Source organism: Orcinus orca, chromosome 2 (assembly GCF_937001465.1).
Source record: "Orcinus orca chromosome 2, mOrcOrc1.1, whole genome shotgun sequence".
Lineage (NCBI taxonomy): Eukaryota > Metazoa > Chordata > Mammalia > Artiodactyla > Delphinidae > Orcinus > Orcinus orca.
In genome coordinates this window covers 138,127,604-138,148,568 of record NC_064560.1, presented here as the reverse complement: position 1 = coordinate 138,148,568, position 20,965 = coordinate 138,127,604, and the positions used below count along the sequence as shown (strand labels likewise).

Sequence of the window (20,965 nt, the reverse complement as noted above, 5' to 3'; positions counted from 1 at the left end):
GGACGCTATTTTTGCTTTTTACCTTTTTTCATAAAAGTGAAAATCCTCTTCGGCTTTCTTTCAGTTAGCGAAAAGAGGTACTAACGTAGGTTTTTCATAAAAGCGAAGTGGTGTAAAGCAAACTTTCAAAAAGCAGGGGATACCTGTATAGAGTTATCATATGACCCAGCAATTCCACTCATAGGTACATACCTAAGAGAAATGAAAACATACGTCCACACAAATACTGGTACACAAATGTTCATAGCTGAATTATTCATAATAGCCAAAAGGTAGAAACAACCAAATGTCTCTGACCTGACAAACATGGTATATCAAAAAAAGGAATGAAGTTCTGACACATGCTATAACATGGATAAACCTTGAAAACGTTACGCTAAGTGAAAGAAGCCAGTCACAAAAGATCACATATCATACGAGTTCGTTCATATGAAATGTCCATAATAGGGAAATCAATAGACAGAAAATAGATTAGTGGTCATCAGGGGTTGGGGAGATGAAGGGTAGGGAGTGATAACTAAAGGGTACTGGGTTTCTTTTTGATGTGATGCAAACGTACTAAAAATTGACCGTGGTAATGGTTGCGTCTATCAGTGAATATATTAAAAACCACTGCTGCAAATTTTAAATTGATGAATGTATGCTACATGGACTGCATCTCAGTAAAGCTTTTTTAAAGAGTAAACCTTTAGGAAAGTAGTAAGGATGCATTTTTTCTATGCAATGTCTTTATTACTGATTCCTATGTAAATAGAGGACTATTTTTGAGACAAAGACTTTTTAAACCATACATATATACACAAATTTATACAGACAAATAAAAACCCCTTCAAAGTAATTTAAAAGAAAGACATTTATTTCAACAATTCTTCCACTGCATGAAACACTTCTACAATATTCTGCATGCATTTGGAATTGCCTTCAGAGTATACTGCACAGTCCTTTGAATATTGTCTATAGCAGAGAATCTGGATCTGATATTGCTTTAATAACTTGAATTTATTTAGAACCAAATCTGATGAAAAATTAGTAATAACATTTTTTAAGCCAAATCTAAATTAATAATTCTCTATTCTGCTACTTTGCTTTATTTTCTTCATAGCACTTTCCATAGTCTGATAATTATAGTATATACTTGCTTATTGCCTTTCTGCCCACTAGCATATAAAAGCAGAAATTTATACTGCCCATTGCTGTATCACCAGCACCTAGAAAGTCCATAAATATTTGATCAACTGAACTCTCAAAATGACTACTTAGAAAGGCAACACGTCTTTTAAAAAAATGTACAGCTAGTCTTATAATTTTACAGTTACATCTTTTTGTTTTGTTTTTGTTTTTTAATTTCTTTTTGTCTGTGTTGGGTCTTTGCTGCTGTGCGTGGGCTTTCTCTAGTTGCGGCCAGCGGCAGCTACTCTTCGCTGTGGTGCACGGGCTTCTCATTGCGGTGGCTTCTCTTGCTGCAGAACATGGGCTCTAGGCACGTGGGCTTCAGTAGTTGTGGCATGCGGGCTTCAGCAGCTGTGGTGCACAGGCTTAGTTGCTCCGTGGCATGTGGGATCTTCCTGGACCAGGGATCGAACCCGTGTTCCCTGCATTGGCAGGCGGATTCTTAACCACTGCGCCACCAGGAAAGTCCCCAGTCACATCATTTATAACTTAGAAATTCTTAAATTTAGCTGGTGAGGGGCTTCCCTGGTGGCGCAGTGGTTGGGAGTCCGCCTGCCGATGCGGGGGATGCGGGTTTGTGCCCCGGTCTGAGAGGATCCCACATGCCGCGGAGCGGCTGGGCCCATGAGCCATGGCCGCTGGGCCTGCGCGTCCGGAGCCTGTGCTCCGCGGCAGGAGAGGCCACAGCAGTGAGGAGCCCGCGTACCGCAAAAAAAAAAAAAAAAAAATTTAGCTGATGAGGAACATAAAGTTAAGAACTGTATACCCCTATCTTCTAATGAAAACTTGAGGCAAGATAAAAAAGAACTGACAACTTCTAAGCTTTAAATGGAAACCATCATGGTGGTAGTCTTTAATACAAAGGGACTGGAACTCAAGTACGCCGTTTAGTGAAATAAATCTTAAAGAAACCTATCCACACTGACAAAAGAACTCTGACACTCAAAAATAAACTATTCAGGCTACTGAAATACAGAAAATACTTCCATCCATATTGTGTAAAAATACTGTTTTCTACCAAAATCATAATGCATAATTTTATAATCAGAATACAGTTTATTTAGACCTCAAAGGTCCCTTCTATTCAATGTTTAAGGGAAAGAGGGACTTCCCTGGTGGTCCAGTGGTTAAGAATCCGCCTTCCAATGCAGGGTACACGGGTTCCATCCCTGGTTGGGGAACTAAGATGCCTCGTGCCACAGGGCAACTAAGCCCTCACATTGCAACTAGAGAGAAGCCAGCGTTCCACAACGAAGATCCTGCGCAACCAAGACCCGACACAGCCAAAAATATAAATAAATAAATAAATATATTTTTTAAAATGTTTAAGGGAAACAAATCAGTCAAAACAAAACCCACTGACAAAAGGAACATCAGTATCAAACCTACCGGATCAACAGTAGGCAAAACATCTTTCTTCTCCAGGCCATCAACTTCATCTTCATCTGTGCTGTATTCTTCCATTGTTTCACCACTAACAAAGTGGATGACTCTCCTTGGGACTTTCTTCTTTTTTCCTATGACTCCCAGTTCTACATTTTCAAAGCCTCTTTCATTACTCATCTAATGTCAATAACAAATTAAGAAAAGAAGAGTTTCGAGTGAGATTAATTTTCTTTCATGTAACAAAAAAAATTTTTCGGTTGCTTTATTTTAGGGAATAAAGAAATATAAGCCAATCCTTAAACAGTTTTTAAACAATAAAACAGATCAAACACAGAAAAGCATATCAACAGCATAAACGAAGAGTTTAATGAATAGTAAAGCAAACCTCTGCATACTCACTGCCGAGGTTAAAAAACAGAACTTAACCAATTAAACTTTTTAAGTCAAAAGCTAAGAAATCAAGCAACACACTGCAAGTCATAGCAATTCCAATGTCGTATAATATGTGAAGACATGCTGGACATCAATAATTTTAAAGAACAATGCTAATTACGGAGGGATTAATGTGTTGATATATCAAAGGAAAATCATATAGATGCATGTACATATGTTAGATACGTAACATAAAATGTTTGTATAAGGTAACCCTGCTAAGTCTTTGAATTTGAGCCTAGCTACATGTGGGCAAACCAAAACCAGTTCAGCTTAATTCTGAACCTCTCCTTTTCCAAAATGGGAGTCCCGAAGTAAGATGCCTTTTAGGTCCAAGCAGGTACCAAAAATGAGTAAATACTGCTATAGATTAAAAGTAGACTTTTGAAGAAAAGCATGCCACAACCAAAGACATTAAAATTCAAAAAAATTTAAAGCACTGTGCAGGCCAAATAAAACTCATTTGTAAACCAAATCTGGAGAGCAGGCCATCAGTATTCTATATCTGAACTTCTACATTACTCGGTCACTAATATATAGATGACAACACAGTTTTCCTGCTAGTAAAAAGATTTAACAAATTTTAAAACTATAATAGTCTATGGAATTCTAATTACATCCAAATTTCATTCCAAGGGAAATACTAATTTTACCTCACACATATAGCCAATTTTCCAAACTCATTGTAAATGCATTTTGAGGGAGAGGATGAAGAGCTTTTCCTTGTCTTTTTGCCTCAAGTTTAAATTCCTAAGAAAACCTTTGTTGTATCTTCTTACTAGAAGATTTCAAAAAGCACAGTGCAAATAATTGTAAAGAAAAATCTGGCAACAGTGGTTACCCTTGGGGTTAGGTACAAAGATGGGGGAGGAGGTACAGGTAAAGGAGTGGTCAAGGGGGCTTTTTATTCTTTTTTTTTTATTTTTTGCGGTACGCGGGCCTCTCACTGTTGTGGCCTCTCCCGTTGCGGAGCACAGGCTTCGGACACGCAGGCTCAGCGGCCATGGCTCACAGGCCCAGCCGCTCCGCGGCACGTGGGATCCTCCCGGACCGGGGCACGAACCCGTGTCCCCTGCATCAGCAGGCGGACTCTCAACCACTGCGCCACCTATTCTTTTTTTTTTTTTTTTTTTTTTTCGGTATGCGGGCCTCTCTCTGTTGTGGCCTCTCCCGTTGCGGAGCGCAGGCTCAGCGGCCATGGCTCACGGGCCCAGCCACTCCGCGGCATGTGGGATCTTCCCGGACCGGGGCACGAACTCGTGTCCCCTGCATCGGCAGGCGGACTCTCAACCACTGCGCCACCAGGGAAGCCCCACCTATTCTTTTTGTATTTTGTTGTTGTTTTACTTTCATGATGAGAATATGCTCTGGTACAATTTTAAAACTAAACCAAAGCAAAATGATACAGGACTACAGGACTGCCATGATTAGAGTCCATATCAGTGGGATTGTCCAAGATAGTCCAGAGTTCAAAAATTTCATCCTCTATAAGGATTCTTACACTTGTAGATATGCCCACACATAATTTAAACCCATGATTGTTGTTCAACCCTAGAAAAGTTCTTTGAACTGCTTTTGCAGAGATGGAATTGTACTGATAAAAATAGTGTACTAGAATTGCCCAGTTATGCAAGTATATGTAACTTTATTTTTGTGCATTGTTTCCTCTTAATCCTCTAAGGTTCTTCTTAGAAAACAGATATGGCTGTTCTCTGTCCTTCACTTCCCAAAGGTAAGTTTAGTCATTAGCCAGGATTTGAATCCAGGTATATCCAACCCAAAGAACACACGCATTGTTCCATGACACACATGGACATCACTGGCAGCAACTATAACTGCTGTAGAGCAAACTGAGACCATGAAAACCTTGACAGCATGGGCTACCTATGGATCAACCAGAAAAAACAAAAACCACAATTCTCCCTAGCCTGTCCTGAGGTTTCAAACATATCCCAGCCCTTAATAAAGGAACACCAGCCCATTCATTGTGTCCATAAATAAGATGAACAACAAATGGTCCACCCAGGCCATCTTTCTTCTATCACCAGTCCCTAAGCATAGTGAGCCGTTCCTACCCAATCTCATTTTCCCCCTTCAAATGAGATTTGGTTTATGGTTGTCCTGACACCAATGTCTCCTTTTGGACCATGACTTTATAGGCAAGGAAAAGTCAGAGGAGCTGGGTTAGATGTCCAGTTGTCATACTAACTGGATGGATCTGATGTGAAAGCAACAGTCCCAATCAATGAACAGAGTTGAGCCCTTTCACAGTACATCACCCTGCCTTATTCCACTCCCACCCCACCCCCATCAGAGCAAGCAGCTTCTCATTCTCCCTCTACCAATCTCTCACTGGCTTAATTTGTCTTTTCTAAGACACAGGCAAAGGAGAAGGGGCGTCTCTCATTGGGTTCAGTACCTTGTCTTCCTTAGGCAACCTTAATAAATAAAAACATTCTGGCTGGGTCATAATAACAGGAATAAACTTATCTACTAACTCCATTAACTGACTCTTGGCTATATTTTATCCAAAAGGTAAAAAAAAATAATCTACAAAGGTGAAAGCTGGGGCTTCCCTGGTGGCGCAGTGGTTGAGAGTCCGCCTGCCGATGCAGGGGACGCAGGTTTGTGCCCCAGGCCGGGGAGATCCCATGTGCCGCGGAGCGGCTGGGCCCGTGAGCCATGGCCACTGAGCCTGCGCGTCCAGAGCCTGTGCTCCGCAACGGGAGAGGCCACAACAGTGAGAGGCCCACGTACCACAAAAAAAAAAAAAGGTGAAGGCTGAAAGGTGATTCATATTTTTCATTCTAATACCAAAGTTATTAGTCAAGTATAAACAAACCTTTGAGTAATATTCTCTATACATAATACGTAAATGGTATTTTATTTGTTCTAATCATCACATTTCATATAAAGATTTTTATTAAAGAAACTTTTATTTAAGAGCTCTCTTTTAAAATTTTAATATTAATTTTTGATACAGTAAACCCCAAGTTTTACATTTATCATCTTACGCAGGACTGAGTAATTTTTCCCATAAAGGACAGATAGTAAATATTTTATGCTTTGAGGGCCATGTAATCTCTGTCACAACTACTGAACTCTGCAAAAGCAGCCATGGACAATACATAATGAATGGGCTATGTTCCAACAAAATTTTATACAAATCAGTGGCTGGTGGGATCTGGCCCATAGGCTCTAGTTTGTCAACCCCTCATCTTAAAGAACCAGATTGTCAAGTAAAAAAATCTGTGAAAGAATCTATGCCATATGATCACAACCTCTACTTGGCAAAGAGGGGAGTGTGCGGTTAGTTAAGGGAGGTATTGATGGGTAAAACCAACCAGAAAATAATTTGATTCAAAATTTCCAACAATTATAAATGAAAGTTATTCTCTGAATTTGAAAACATTTCATTTTTACAGATAAACAGTCAGCCTGCAGGTCAGAAAATTTTCACTGTCAATCATACAAACTCTACTTCAACAAACTCCAAAGATCTAAAAAGACAATTTCCTAACACCAGGAAATTATGAGATGCAATGTCAATTAACATTTTATTACATTTTATGGTTAAGAGTACTGTAAATCTGCTTATCTTGTTCCTTGGGGCCTGTTTTTAGTGGCAATTTTCTTTTCACATACTCCCATAGCACCCAGAACTTTATAAAAACACGTATGACACTTGGAATTTACTCTGCGTCACCTTCCCCAAATAGGTGATCGGCAAAATGGGAGTAGGCACAGTGCGTATCCTTCACTGCTCTATCCTTTAGCCTACAGCTCCTGGCACATCGTAAGTGCTTGGTAGCAGGGGTGCTAAATAAATAAATGAACAAGTAGTACTGAAATTTTAACTCCTTTAATAATGTTGAAGCTGAGATTCTGGTCAAAAGTCTAGTCAGATAAGCTGCTGAATGTCCTGGTTTGAGGCCTAATTCTGAGCACAGACCCAAGCTCCTAACTCTTCCTTCCCTACATGACACTTGGGATTTCTCAGTTCTGACAAACCAATGAAGGAGTACAGGATGGCAGCCTCTCCTGCCACCCAAGTCTCCATTTCACTGGCCTCTCCCCTCTTACTGTGGTCAAGTAGGCATAGATTTGGGGTTCCTGGAAATGTCTCTACTTCAGGAATGTGAATGAGAGAGCACAAAGGGAAAGTTAGAAAACTGTTTGTATAGTATGAACCCATTTGTGTTTAACAGGAAAGATTATATATGCATAGGCAATCCCAGAAAGAATACACCAGAAACTTAACAGTTACTTTTGGGGAATGTGAATGTGAGAAACGGGTGATGGGAGTATTCCTATGACTTTTTACTTTTTGCTCTATGGCCTTCTTTACGTTTTATTTATTTTATTATTTTTTAGCCAAGAGTGTGAAGATAACATATTAGCACTAAGCCACGATAAAGAGCCTCTCTTCAAACAACATTTATCTGGTAAATCAGTATAGGTTTACTTTGCTATTAGAAAGACTGAAAGCTGAAGTAGTGATGAAAACAATTATAGTAACAGAAGGAAAAATCAAATGGAAAATACATCAAACGCTGTGGACTAAAAAGGTTCAGTTCGAGTACACCTGTCAACAACAGGTCTCAACTCAACTGAACATAATAAGTGGGCTTCCTAATCAATTAGCATTTTCCCTGAATTCCTTCTTGCAGGTTACCTTCCCCCTTCTTAAGTAGGAGAAAAAACAAGTCCATATAAAGACTAGCCTGAGAAAAAGCTTTTGTTAATGCAAACTACCTCTTATAATATTAGAACTATACTCACATTCGGGCACCATTCTCTAGGAATCTGTAGTTTGGGGGAAATGTCTTACTAACATTCAGGTAGTTAGTCTCAAAAATGAAGCCACTGAAAAGCTTTGTTCTCACTCAGGGTGGGAAGATTTCTACACAGAAGCAACTCAGGTTTTTAACATCAAAACTGTATACTCCTGAGCCGGTTTCAGGTAAAGCCATTTCTCCATTAGTTTTACTTGGCCAAAGATCCTACACTACTACTTCAGACTACCAAATCCCAAACAAAACAAACCTCCAAACCTTACCTAATGCTCTAAACTTATGCTGTCCAATAGAGTAACCACATGGGGCTAATGCTCACTTGAAATGGGGCCAGTTCAAGCTGAGATGTGCTGAAATACACAAAGGATTTCAAAGACTAGTACCACAGAAAGACTGTGAAATATTTCAGTGATAACTTTCATATTAATTGCATGTTAAAATGGTTTTCGACAAAATTGGGTTAAATAAAATAGAATATTAAATTTTCAATTCATATTAACTACATGTTGAAATGTTTTGATAAACTGGGTTAAACAAAATAGAATATTAAAATTAATTTCACCGGTTTTCTTTTTAGTTTTTTAATGTGGCTACGAGAAAATGTACAATTTAAAATGCGGCTGGCATTATATGTCTATTGACAGCGCAGCTCTGAGCCTTAGTTACCTCCCTGGTGAAATGGGGATAACTCACACCTCATGCAGAAGTTATAAGGATTAAGTGGTGCGGGGGGGAAGCCTGTAAACGCATAGCACCCAGTTGCTATTTGCTAACCAAAGGGCAGATGCCAAGTCAGGCACTCCCACAAGGAGAGACTGAGAAGTGATCGCAGCCGGCGTCACCTGGCTTCCAGCTACTCCAAGGACAGCCTTTCGGGGACACGCCTTCCTTCTCGCGCTCGCAGACCCGAAGCTGCAACCTCACCCCTCGAAATCCGAGGCCGCCCCGGAGTCTGCGGCGCTGTCAGAGGAGGCGATGCCCAGCGGCGCTCCGACTGCGGTTCGTCCGCCCCTTCCCTCAAGCCGGCGCTCGGAGCCGGGGACACCGCGAAGAGGAGCCCCGGGACGCACCTCCGGCGGGTGGCCTGCTCGAAGGAAGGCCGGGCAGGCCAAAAAGGCAGGCGGCAGGCGAGGCAGACAGGAAGCTGGGCTCTCCCGGCCTCAGCCTCGGCGGCCGCTCCTACCTGCTGTGTCGATTCCCTGAACGGAGCGGCGGCCGCAGCTCCCGAGGCAACCCCTGCTTCTCCTCCCTCTGCACGGCTCACTGGCTTCCGGTCCATCGTTGTCGCCACCACAGGACTGTAGGCGCTGGCGAGATACAAAGTAATGGCCGATAAGCCCGCTTCCATTCTCCGCGTCCCCGCCCAGGCGCGGACCGAACCCGCTGTCAGGAAGTGGGACTCACCGGCAGCGCCAGCCTAGCGCCGAGCCCGGCCAAGCCACTGCTGGAGGGACGGGACGGGACGGGGCGAGGCGGGGCGGGGCGGGGCGGACCTGGGGGTGGGGCAGGTCCGAGGGGCGGGGCCTCTGGCATCCCCGCCCACCCGGCTCAGCTCCCGGGGCTCGGCTGAGCACCGTCTGGACTGCACAACTCCCGGCTCCTGCGGGGCGGGGCGGGACGGGGCGGGGCCTTCTGCAGTACAATTTCCGGCCCGGCCCGCGTCCCGAGCTCGCAGACTGGCACCACCAGTGACGTCATGCCTCGTACCTGTACCGGGAAGCCGGCTTCTGGATCTTGGCTCAACCGCTCACCAGCTGCATCCTGGGCAGTCACCTCCCAGACTTTGGTTTCTGCACTGTGAAATGAGAACGGCTGCGTAGTGTGCTTCAAAGCCTTGTGACGAGATGTGGTTGCTGAAAATATATTTTTTAATGAACGGCTCATGCTTATTCCATTTCTCATGTGGATGACAGTCTAGTCAAACTACCCTTGAAATAAGAGCCTCAAAGGCGAATTTTGCTTTTACACCTGTCTGAAGTACTTAAGTATATGTAACTGTAGAAAAAGTTAAGAGACCTGAAGGAGAGCAGAGGGCTAGCAAGCTTCCATTTTAACAAATGTGAGGAATAATTTATTATCTGTTGTGTGTGTGTGTGTGTGTGTGTGTGTGTGTGTAAGAGGGAACATTTCGGACTTTTCAGATTTTTCCCAGTGTTCAACCAAATAAAAAAGTCATGATTGCAATGATTATTGCATTACTCTAGTTGGAACATTTCCATGTAAATGGTCTTTAATTGTAGTTTTAGTATGAGCGTTTTCAGGCAATTTTCACTAGTTGTAGAGGTCAAAAATAAAATACATTCTTTTGGCCGTGGAGGAGGGGCTTCATTCGATACCCTAGATTCCATTTTCATGCCAGGCAAATTCATAAATGCTCCCCAGAGTTATGGCCCAGCATATCTTCTATTCAGCGTGGCAACAGCAGGCCCAACACCCATACAACCTTAATTCTCCCTTTCTCTCCTGTGCAAAAGGTCTTTTTCCTTACTCTCTGCTTAGTATTTTTGTACACTTTCTATCCTGCATATGACTATGATAACCTAAAAACCAAACTGAAAACCTTAAAAACAAAAGTTGATTATTTGAAAGCCATCTATATATTTTTTAATTGGATGGAAATTCATAATGTATATTCTGGTAATAAAATCAAACTAGCTTGTTGCCAAGGTTCACAAGTGCTGTCTAGTGACATTAGCATGGGATTGAGACAATCCAAAACAGCAAAAACTGCATAAGTTGAAAAGAAAAATAAAGAACCAATTGTTAAAGCCTTCATGAATTGGCTTTCATAAACAAGACAGTTCTACATTACAAGTATTCAAAAATCCCTTTCCTTTTACTGGCAAGAAGGATAGTCAACAGCTTTTATCATTAAAAATTAGTGGAATGTTTATAAATGCACGACTTTATTTTGCAAAAATGGCAATTAAATATCAAATTACAATTTTCACTGCTGAGGCAGAACTTATTTTCATGGTTTACAAGTACATTTCTTAGTTTACTGAAAATTCAAAATGCAAGTCACATTCCAGCATGAGCCAGAAGTATTTCCTAAGAAGAGTTATTTTTTAACACAAATATCCAATTGAAGAGCAGTCTTTTGCAAACAAACAACTCATAGCAACAGAAAAGCATAGAAATTCTAATGGTTTTATTTTGGGCATTGACATTTTTGTCATTGTTTCCAGACTGTCACAGATCAACTAAAAGTGGACAACAAAGCAACATGCCAAATCATGCTCTCTTTCACTTTGTAGTATAAGTTGTACTGTATTACTATGACAAAAAATAAATTCAGGTATTACTATAATTTACTTGAAAACATAACTGTTACCTAAATTTAGTCATCTAATGATCCATATAGAGCTAAAAAGGTAAATTTAGATCTACCTATTTCTGTGAATGGCTGGGACAACAAAGCTGAATAAAATTCAATAACGGAGAGTCCATCAAATAAAAAACAAGACTTTCATATATATTTTAGTAGAGAATATTTTTAAGGTTAACCCACTCCTCAAATAGGGAGATATGGTTTCATAATCAATCATGTGTAAGGAAAAATGTTAAAAAAAAAAAGGTGTTAAAAATAAAAATGCACTTTAGGTTGATTTAAAGCAATGGCCACTCCTGATTTGGTCAATTTGGCTAATAAGCTGTCTAAAACAAACACACAGAGAAATGCAAGACCACCAAAATCGTGAATCTGCAGCTGCAGCATCTGACCACTGCCACTCAGCAGCTACCTCAACGGAAAGACCAAAATTCTCTTCAGGGTTCCTTCTAAGCCCAGGTCCCTGCCACTATCATAAGTGGCCTAGCCACTGGAAGAATTGCCCAAAGTTAAAAAGAAGGCCCTATTCGCAGCCCAAAGCCACTCACTCTGACCCTTTTCATGAACTTTCTGAGAAATTTGAGAAGCACCCCCCTTTTGTAGACACATGGTGCTCTGAGGAAAGTGTTGGGATCTTCCTGGTACTTCCACTAACACCATTGGGAGAATTGGACTTTTTTTTTTTTAATATAGGATCTGAAGCTATTACCACTCTTGTGGACACAGGAACAACTTTGTCTGTCTTGAACCCCACCAGCCTCAAGGCGCTCTTCTTCATACTACTAAAATTGTCCAAATGGTGTGAGTTCCCAACACGGTTATGAAGGTAAGCAAGTTGGCCCCCTTGCCTTTTTTTTTTTTTTTTTTGGCTGCCTTGGGTCTGTGCAGTTTTTCTCTAGTTGTGGCACATGGGGGCTACATTGCAGTGGTTCCTCTTGTTGCGGAGCACGGGCTTCAGTAGCTGTGGCTTGCGGGCTCTAGAGCGCAGTTTCAGTAGTTGTGGTGCACAGGCTTAGCTGCTCCATGGCATGTGGGATCTTCCTGGACCAGGGCTCGAACCCGTGTCCTCTGCATTGGCAGGCAGATTCTTAACCACTGTGTCACCAGGGAAGTCCCCCCCCTCTCTCCTTGCCTTTTGAGATAGGTTCTTTGCAGGGAACTCATCAGTTCCTTCTTGTTCCTTCTGTCCCAGTACACCTTTTGGGCCAAGATCTCCTGGAAAAATTACAGGCTAATATTTCCTTTTCCCAAAAAGGAGAAATACACTTGCAATTGACTCCTCAAGGTCTACTTCCAGCTCTAGTCCTGATATTGAGATTCCCCTCCTTGCTTCTGTCTTGTCAATTCCCAATCACAAGGACTTGTTAGATTCTGTTCCTTCTACCTTATGGTCTACCTCTTCAAATGACATAGAACACATTCATTAGGTGCTATCAATTAGGATCCAGGTAGATCCTAATAAACCTTTGCCTCACCTCAACAGGTCTCAGGCCTGAGGCCCTAGAATGAATTCGTCCCACTGTCAAGGCACACTTCCACAAGGGCCCCGTAATCCCATGCACCAGTCCCTGTAGCGCACCAATCCTTCCCATGGGCAAATCTCATGGCCAAGGTTGGTATTTTGTTCAAAATCTCTAATCTGTAAACAATAGAGTCATATCACGTTACCCCACAGTCCCCAACCCTCACACCACCCCCAGTTTAATCCCTCTGAGCACACAGTTCTTTACCGTCATAGATTTACGTAGTGCTTTCTTCAACATTCCTGTCCATCCAGATAGCCAATACCTGTTTGTCTTTACTTGGGAAGGACATCAATATACTTGGACCACTATGCCTCATGGCTACACAGAAAACCCTACTTACTCTTCACAGATATTGAGACAAGACTTGGCCAATGTGAATTTTGCCCACAGCTCTACTTTACTTCAATATGTTGATAACCTTTTGTTATGTTCCCCTACTGAGGAAGCACGCCTCAAGGACAGCCTATACCTCCTCACTCAGCTAGCACACAAAGGCATAAGGTCTCAAGGAAAAAGCCCCAATCTGTTCAAACCCAGGTAAGATACTTGGGTCATTTGCTAACCCCTCAAGGGCTAACACTGGATCCTACATGTGTCCAGGGCATATCTCAGTTTCCCACTTTATGCCACCAAGTGCCAGTGAGATGCTTTTTCTTGGGCTAACAGGCTATTGCAGAGTTGGGTTCCTAATTTCTTCTTGTATGAACAACTCATTTTTCCCTTCTAAAGGATAGAGGCCTGATCCTCTTGTTTGGAATAATGAGGCTGAATCAGCTTTTCAAACTTTAGACACTCGGTTGGCCACAGCCCCTGTTTTAGGACACCCTAATTATTCTCTTCACTTTCTATTCATTCATGAAGTTAGCAGGAAACATCCTTGGAGTGCTCATTAAGCCCATGGGGGCAAACAGAGACCTACTGGGTTTTAGAGACAGTTGAACACTATAGATCAAGATCTTCCACCTTGCCTCCAAGCAATAGCAGCCACTGCTGCCCTTCTGCAGGCTACAGAAGAGACAGCTATGGGGTCTCCCTTACAGGTGTTTGTCCCTCACTCTATTGAGGCACTCTTGAAGTCATATCACACACACTTATCTGCTAGCTGACTGATGTCCTGTGAAATCTTGCTTTCCTCTCCAAATGTCACTTTGTCTCATTGTAACTCCCTAAATCCTGCTACCCTCTTACCATCAGCAACAGATAAAATCTCACATGATTACATAACCACAACTGATCTTTTGACTAGTCCGTATCCAGATTGCAAGAAACACCTTTAGACAACCTTGACATTTCTTGGTTTATCTATGAAATACTGCTGGACAACTGAAATCTGGATATGCTATCACTACTCCCTTCACTATAACAGAATCCAACGCTCTGCCCCTCAGTTTCTTCAACCCAACAAGCTGAACCATACACACTATTTGCACCTGCACTTTGCCCTCTGGCAAATGTGCTAACATTTACACTGATAGCAGGTATGTCTTTGGAGTAGCTCAGGATTTTGGAATGCTTTGGAAACAGAGAGGTTTCTTGAGCTCAGGGGGAAATGAAATTGAAAACGGGCCCCTTTGTTAAGGTTTTGCTAGATGCAATCTTGCTGCACAACAATTGGCAATAAGTTGCAGGGCATTCCAAAGACAACACTGAGGAAGGAAAGGGAAACTGACTGGCCGACAGAGTTGCTAAGGCCGCAGCATTACAAGATTCAGGCTTCATAAAGAAACCTCCTCCCATTGGTCACTCTATTCACACCAAGTTAACTATATACTACTTGGAAGGACACCCAACATTTAAAAGATATTATCAACTCCAAATGGATTAAAGGCCTAAATGTAAGACCAGACACTATAAAACTCTTAGAGGAAAAAGAAGGAAAAACACTCTTTGACATAAATCACAGCAAGATCTTTTTTGACCCATTCCTTAGAGTAATGAAAATAAAAATAAACAAATGGGACCTAATTAAACTTAAAAACTTTTGCACAGCAAAGGAAACCATAAACAAGATGAAAAGACAACCCTCAGAATGGGACAAAATATTTGCACACAAAGCAACTGACAAAGGGTTAATCTCCAAAATATACAAACAGCTCATTCAGCTCAAAATTAAAAAAACAAACAACCCAATCAAAAAATGGGCAGAAGACCTAAATAGACATTTCTCCAAAAATGGGCTGAAGACCTAAATAGACATACAGATGGCCAAGAGGCACACGAAAAGATTCTCTACATCATTAACTAGTAGAGAAATGCAAATCAAAACTACAATGAGTTATCATCTCACACCAGTCAGAATGGTCATCATTAAAAAATCTACAAACAATAAATGCCAGAGAGGGTGTGGAGAAAAGGGAACCCTCTTGCACTGTTGGTGGGAATATAAATTGATACAGCCACTGTGGAGAACAGTATGGACCTTCCTTAAAAAACTAAAAATAGAACTACCATATGACCCAGCAATCTCACTACTGGGCATATACCCTGAGAAAACCATAATTCAAAAAGACACATGTACCCCAGTGTTCATTGCAGCACTATTTACAATAGCCAGAACATGGTCCATCAATGTCCATCAATAGAAGAATGGATAAAGAAGGTATGGTACACATATACAGTGGAATATTACTTAGCCATAAAAAGGAACGAAATTGGGTCATTTATAGAGATGTGGATGGACATAGAGTCTGTCATACAGAGTGAAGTAAGTCAAAAAGAAAAAAAACAAATATCGTGCATTAACACATATATGTGCAATCTAGAAAAATGGTACAGATGAACCTATTTGCAGGGCAGGAATAGAGACGCAGACACAGAAAACGAATGTGTGGGCCTGGGGTGGGCGTCAGGGGGGTGGGATGAATTGGGAGATTAGGATTGACATATACACACTACCATGTGTAAAATCATTAGCTAGTGGGAACATGCTGTACAGCACAGGGAGCTCAGCTTGGTGCTCTGTGATGACCTAGATTGGTGGGATGCGGTGGAGTGGGAGGGAGGTCTACGAGGGAGGGGATATATGTATACATGTAGCTGATTCACTCTGTTGTACAGCAGAAACACAACATTGTAAGGCAACTATACTCCAATTAAAAGAAAAAAAAGATATTATCAGAGATGGGCAAGTGAATGCTACAGCTAAGGAACAGCAGAGGTGGGTTTCTGATGGATGCATATTTGACCAGCATCCTGGGCTTTGATATGGGCCAAACAGCTACCCTGCTCTTTCTGGTGTCACTCAACAAACCATCTTAAAATTAATACATGAAATGACTGATTAAAGAACTGATAAAATGATAGCCTGGGGAAAACAATACTTTTGGAAACCTCCCACAGTAGCGACTGAAATATGTCAAAGGTATCAGATCATCCGAAATATGACCCAGGAAAACCTATTCATATTCTCAAGGCCACTTTCCTTTATCTCTTGGTTCCTTTGCTATCTGGCAATGGGATTTTATCGAGCTGTCTCTCTCTCAAAGATACAAATACGTTCTTGTGACGGTTTGTATGTATTCCCATTGAGTGGAAGCCTTTCCTTGCAGATGAGCAACCACCCTTGCAGTGGCCAAAATATTGTTGGAAAGGATTAGTTCTACTTGGGGAATTCCCTTGGAATTACATAGTGATAAAAGTAGCCATTTCACTGGACAAATTCTAAATGCTGTTTGTGAAATCTGGTCTATACTACAACATTTCTACTGCGCCCATCATCCTCAGTCCTCTGGTCTAGTGTAAAGAACCAATAGCATAATCAAAACACAATTGGCAAAACTCTCTGAGGCTATCAGTCTTCCTTGGTCTAAATTACTACCCATAGTTTTATTAAACTTAAGATCTACACCCTTTGGAAAATACAAGTTGTCACCATTTGAAATAATTACTGGAACACTTAGGATTCTTGACTCAGGGCTATACGAGCCCCTTCTAGTCAAGGGAGATCTTTTACATTATTGCCAAAGTCTCATTAAGACTAAAGAAAAATGAGCACCTGGTTGAAAAACCTTTACACAGTAAAGCGCTCCTGGGATATCAAGACCTAGAACATCACAATTTACAACCAGGGGACTATGTTTATTGGAAAAGACATCTTTTAAAGGATTCCTTGCAGCCCAGGTGGAAGGGACCCTATCAGGTACTCTTAACCAACCTCTGTGCCAATAAAGGCATTGATTCTTAGATTCAGGTTTCTCATTTCAAAAAGGCTTCCCCACCTGAATGGGCCTCTGAAACAGTTGGAGACCTCAAGCTGAAACTGACCCAAAAGTGAAGCAAATGACACCTAATATAGACAACTCTCCCAAGACTCCATGATCACCATTAATGAAATCTCTCTTCTTACCTTTGTTCTAATTGCCATTATCACAGAGTTGCTATGTCTCCTTCGATATGTAGTAATTGATGATATATCAACTTGCCACTCTCCTTCTTATACTCCTTATAGACACATGCTCAAGGAGTGAAAATTTTCATGCACGGGTGTTGCTTGGAATGAAAGTTTAAAAGAAATGACCCAGGTCCTTTGGTCCCTTAAGTTTGACTATGAAGGACTGGAGAATTGAACTTCTGAGACTCCTCCTTTTGGTTTCAGGTTTATTAATGTTCTTAGCCCTACTACATACAGTGGGCATCCTCCTTTGGCAGTAATTCTATGAAAACCATGTATCTTGCCAGAACTCTCCTGGGAAAAAGCCTCTGGCTCCAATTCTTGGCCATTCAACTAATCTATTCAGCTTAGGATTCTTTCTTTAACCAAGGCCATGAGCCACCCTTTCTCCTCTTTATATTAAAATGGCTGATTTTACTTGGATAGTTCTTTCATTAGACTTCTGTTATTATTCTTTCTTAAAATCCACCCAGAACCTTATGCCTGGAAGAGTAATGCCCTAGTTTGCAATTCCCAAAGTCTAGCCACTGGAGGAAATCTAAGATTGTTGGCTATGCCATTGGCACCCCAAATCACTTACCAAACACTGGGATCCCCTTGCCTTAGCTATCTCCAAGCTTACTAATATCCCTCCACCATGTCCTGTTCAGAATTCATCTATTCTCCCAGCATACCATGTTTGCCTACTTGAATTCACAGCTCCTTTTTCCTGTTTGGTCAATAGAATCAGACAAAACCCCCAATAGTTCTTAGGAACAATTTGTTCCAACAGTACCCTGCGGTTACCCAGAAACATTGGCTCTCAACTTTACCTTGCTGTGCAACAGAATATGTCCTCATGATGACCCTCCACATATTCCATCAAGGAAGGCTACTAGGCTGCGCAAATATAACTGACCAAGGGTTTAATTTCACCTTGACAACTCCTTTCTTTGTGCCCCATCTGCTATATCTTTGTAGTTGGAAGATGACCTGCCTCAACAGCCCTAGCCCCAGCTTCTCAATGTCCCCTAGGATTTTTAATGGCCCCTTTGACTGTATTAAATTCTCCAGAAATTACCGAATAGCACACATGCTCTACTTCCTTCCTCTGCTGAGAAATCTCTTCTTAGGGATTTCAGAAATATCTAAGAATTATATTCCCCAAGTGGAGGATTGGAACCCTTGACAAATTGGTTCGAAATCTCTCTGCCACCATAGCAGACATAGCTGATGCCACAGTCATAGCATTAAGTGACCAAGTTAACTCCCTAAACTCACTTACTCATGTTATATTAGATAACTGATTTGTCTTAGACTACCTTCTGGCAGAACATGGAGGTATCTGTGCCATCTTAAATGCCACCTGCTGTACTTGGATAAATACTTCTGATATAGTAGAAACTCTGAGGTCCTACAAAAGAAACCCGCTTGGCTTCACTCTGATACCCTTAACACTCCCCTAATGTTTGTTCAGCTGTTTGCCCTCAAACATTGGATCTTGGTTCAGAACTGTTCTGCAAACTGGGTTATTGCTCTTAATAGCTGTTAGCTTCTTTATGTTGATAAAGTCCTTGCTTAAATTGATTACTTCCATACTTAACCATTCTTCTGCTTGGTTAAGGCTCACACAGACCACTATGCTTGAGGCAGCACAATATCATGATGCCGCCAATGATTTTCCTGATCCATTTATTGACTCTTACACCCAACCCCCACTCTGAGGAACATGATGAATCCAGAACAGGCAACCAAGCCACTCCAGCTATGTGGGACTAAAAGTTGCCCTGGTGATATTTTCTCCAGGAAAAATCATGAGCAAAGGGGGGAAATGTGAAAGGAACAATGGCATAAATGACTGAGACGTGCCCCGAGGAGCTCCAGGTTCACTGCCCACGCTGAACTTTTGCTGAACTCTCTAAAATAAAATTGTTGATATTGGCTGAGTTGCCAAAAGGAAAAAACAATCCTGAGAACTGTACTTTTTCTGGACTGAGGAAACCATACCTTTCCCTAGTAACAGATGAGATGCGCTTGATAACCCAATTGTGTATATAGAGTAAATTTACCCTCCAATCCAAGTTCTTGGTAAACTATAAGAAGGAAACTGTGAAAAATCAAAGGACACACATCAACTGAAGGGCTTCACACTCCCTATATTTCCTATCAAATGGAATGTCAAGAAACAGGTGGGTATTTCTTGTACCACTTCTGTCAGACATAAAATTCTGAACCACTTAATTGATTCCCAAAGTCAAAAACTTGGGGAATTTCTGGTCCATGAATATATCCAGTAACAACCCTTACCTCTTTTGGGTTACCTCTTTAATTTCCCTCATTCTATTTTAAAATCAAAAAAGCAAACAAGCAAGATACATAAATTATGCAGATATGCAGACATTACACAGGACTTTTCCCTGGAAGGTCACAAAACTTTTGCGTGTGTTGTTTAAGAAAAATAGACCATAATTACAGGATATTACTCACTTCTGCTTCCCATGAGAAGAAAGTCTTTATGTCAGAGTAGTCTCAGGCCCCACGTAGGGGATTTTCTTAGTGTCAGACTCATCTAAATTCTCTCTCCTACAAACAGGTACTGCTGTGCAATTTCTTGATTGTCTTTCCATTTATGATCCAACTGGTACAAGAAATGCATTGTTGGGTTTCCCTGGTGGCGCAGTGGTTGAGAGTCCGCCTGCCGATGCAGGGGACACGGGTTCGTGCCCGGGTCTGGGAGGATCCCACATGCCGCAGAGCGGCTGGGCCCGTGAGCCATGGCCGCTGAGCCTGCGCGTCCGGAGCCTGTGCTCCGCAACTGGAGAGGCCACAACAGTGAGAGGCCAGCGTACCGCAAAAAAAAAAAAAAAAAAAAGAAATGCATTGTTTTAGGCTGAGAGAAACTTTTAAGCCAAATGAAGCTAAAAGATCTATATGCACTTCAAATAATGATTTTGAATGAAGAGAAAGAAAAGTAATGAGAGTTGCAAACAGCATAGGCATGCCAACCTCAACAGCTTGTATGCACCACATTAATACTACCAAAGGAAATGTGCCATAATTTACCAGCTTCCTTCAAAAGCATCCAAAAATTACTTTGTACTCAATACGCCCATATTACAGACAAGAGGTCAGTAGAGAAGGATAGGGACTAGAGGCTTGGGTTAGCAATTACTCAACAATGAGCACAAATAAATTGTTATCTACCCCTAATTGCAAAGTGTTGGGAAAAGACTCATAGCAAAATTTCACATCACATCAACAAGTCACAGACTATACAGGTGATCTAGAAGTAAAATTTAAATTAATACCTCAAAATTTGAGATATAAATCCCCTGTAACTCATGGCTCAGAAGCAAAAAAGGCATTAGGTTTAACTGTAATGCAATAGCTTAATGTTCAGAGCATGGTAACTGGAGTTTAGAGCAGAATTTTGAAGATGACTACGTTTCTAATCCAGTGAATGCCAGCAATGAACAGAAACAGATTTGAGCTGTGATGATGGCTTCCTAGTTTTGAATATGCACCTTACTTGGCTTTATTAATAATTATTGCCAGGTTTTAAGGAAGATCAAAACTTATTTACATTTAGTTGTTATTTAGCCATGGTTCTCCCTGGCTCATTCAAATCCTGTGGTTGCTATTATTTTTTATTATAGTAAAATATTTGCTTTTACTGCATACACAACCAACAAGCTGAAATTCCTTCACATTTATTTTAAACACTTTGTTCCATTTTTTACTCAAATTTTTGTTTATATGTACTAAAGCTACCTGTAAAAGAAAATCATTCAATTTTATTTTATATTATGGTTTACTTTTCAGAACCTCTACATTCACTGACATAAGGTATTAATAATATAGTAATTTTTCCAACATTAATATGCATGATGAAACTTTAGTTCTAGTAAATTTCCTGGTCTTATTGCCTTCTCTATATCAGTATTTTTGATAACAA

The 20,965-nt window shown here is 41.2% G+C and overlaps 1 protein-coding gene across 4 annotated transcripts in view; it reads right to left on the bottom strand.

Moving 5' to 3' along the window:
* Window positions 1-9,304, bottom strand: part of FAM177A1 (family with sequence similarity 177 member A1) — a 28,346-nt gene extending 19,042 nt beyond the window's left edge. The window contains exons 1-3 of one of the 4 annotated variants that reach the window (XM_012533099.3): window positions 9,189-9,304; window positions 8,968-9,091; window positions 2,560-2,733 (exon numbers count right to left, since the gene is read on the bottom strand). In XM_012533099.3, coding sequence (XP_012388553.1) covers window positions 2,560-2,733; window positions 8,968-9,063 — 270 coding nt within the window. In that variant the 5' untranslated portion in view covers window positions 9,064-9,091; window positions 9,189-9,304. The other 3 variants (XM_033428372.2, XM_004269965.4, XM_049705954.1) reach the window with 3 other exon arrangements.
* Between the last annotated feature and the right edge of the window lie 11,661 nt (window positions 9,305-20,965).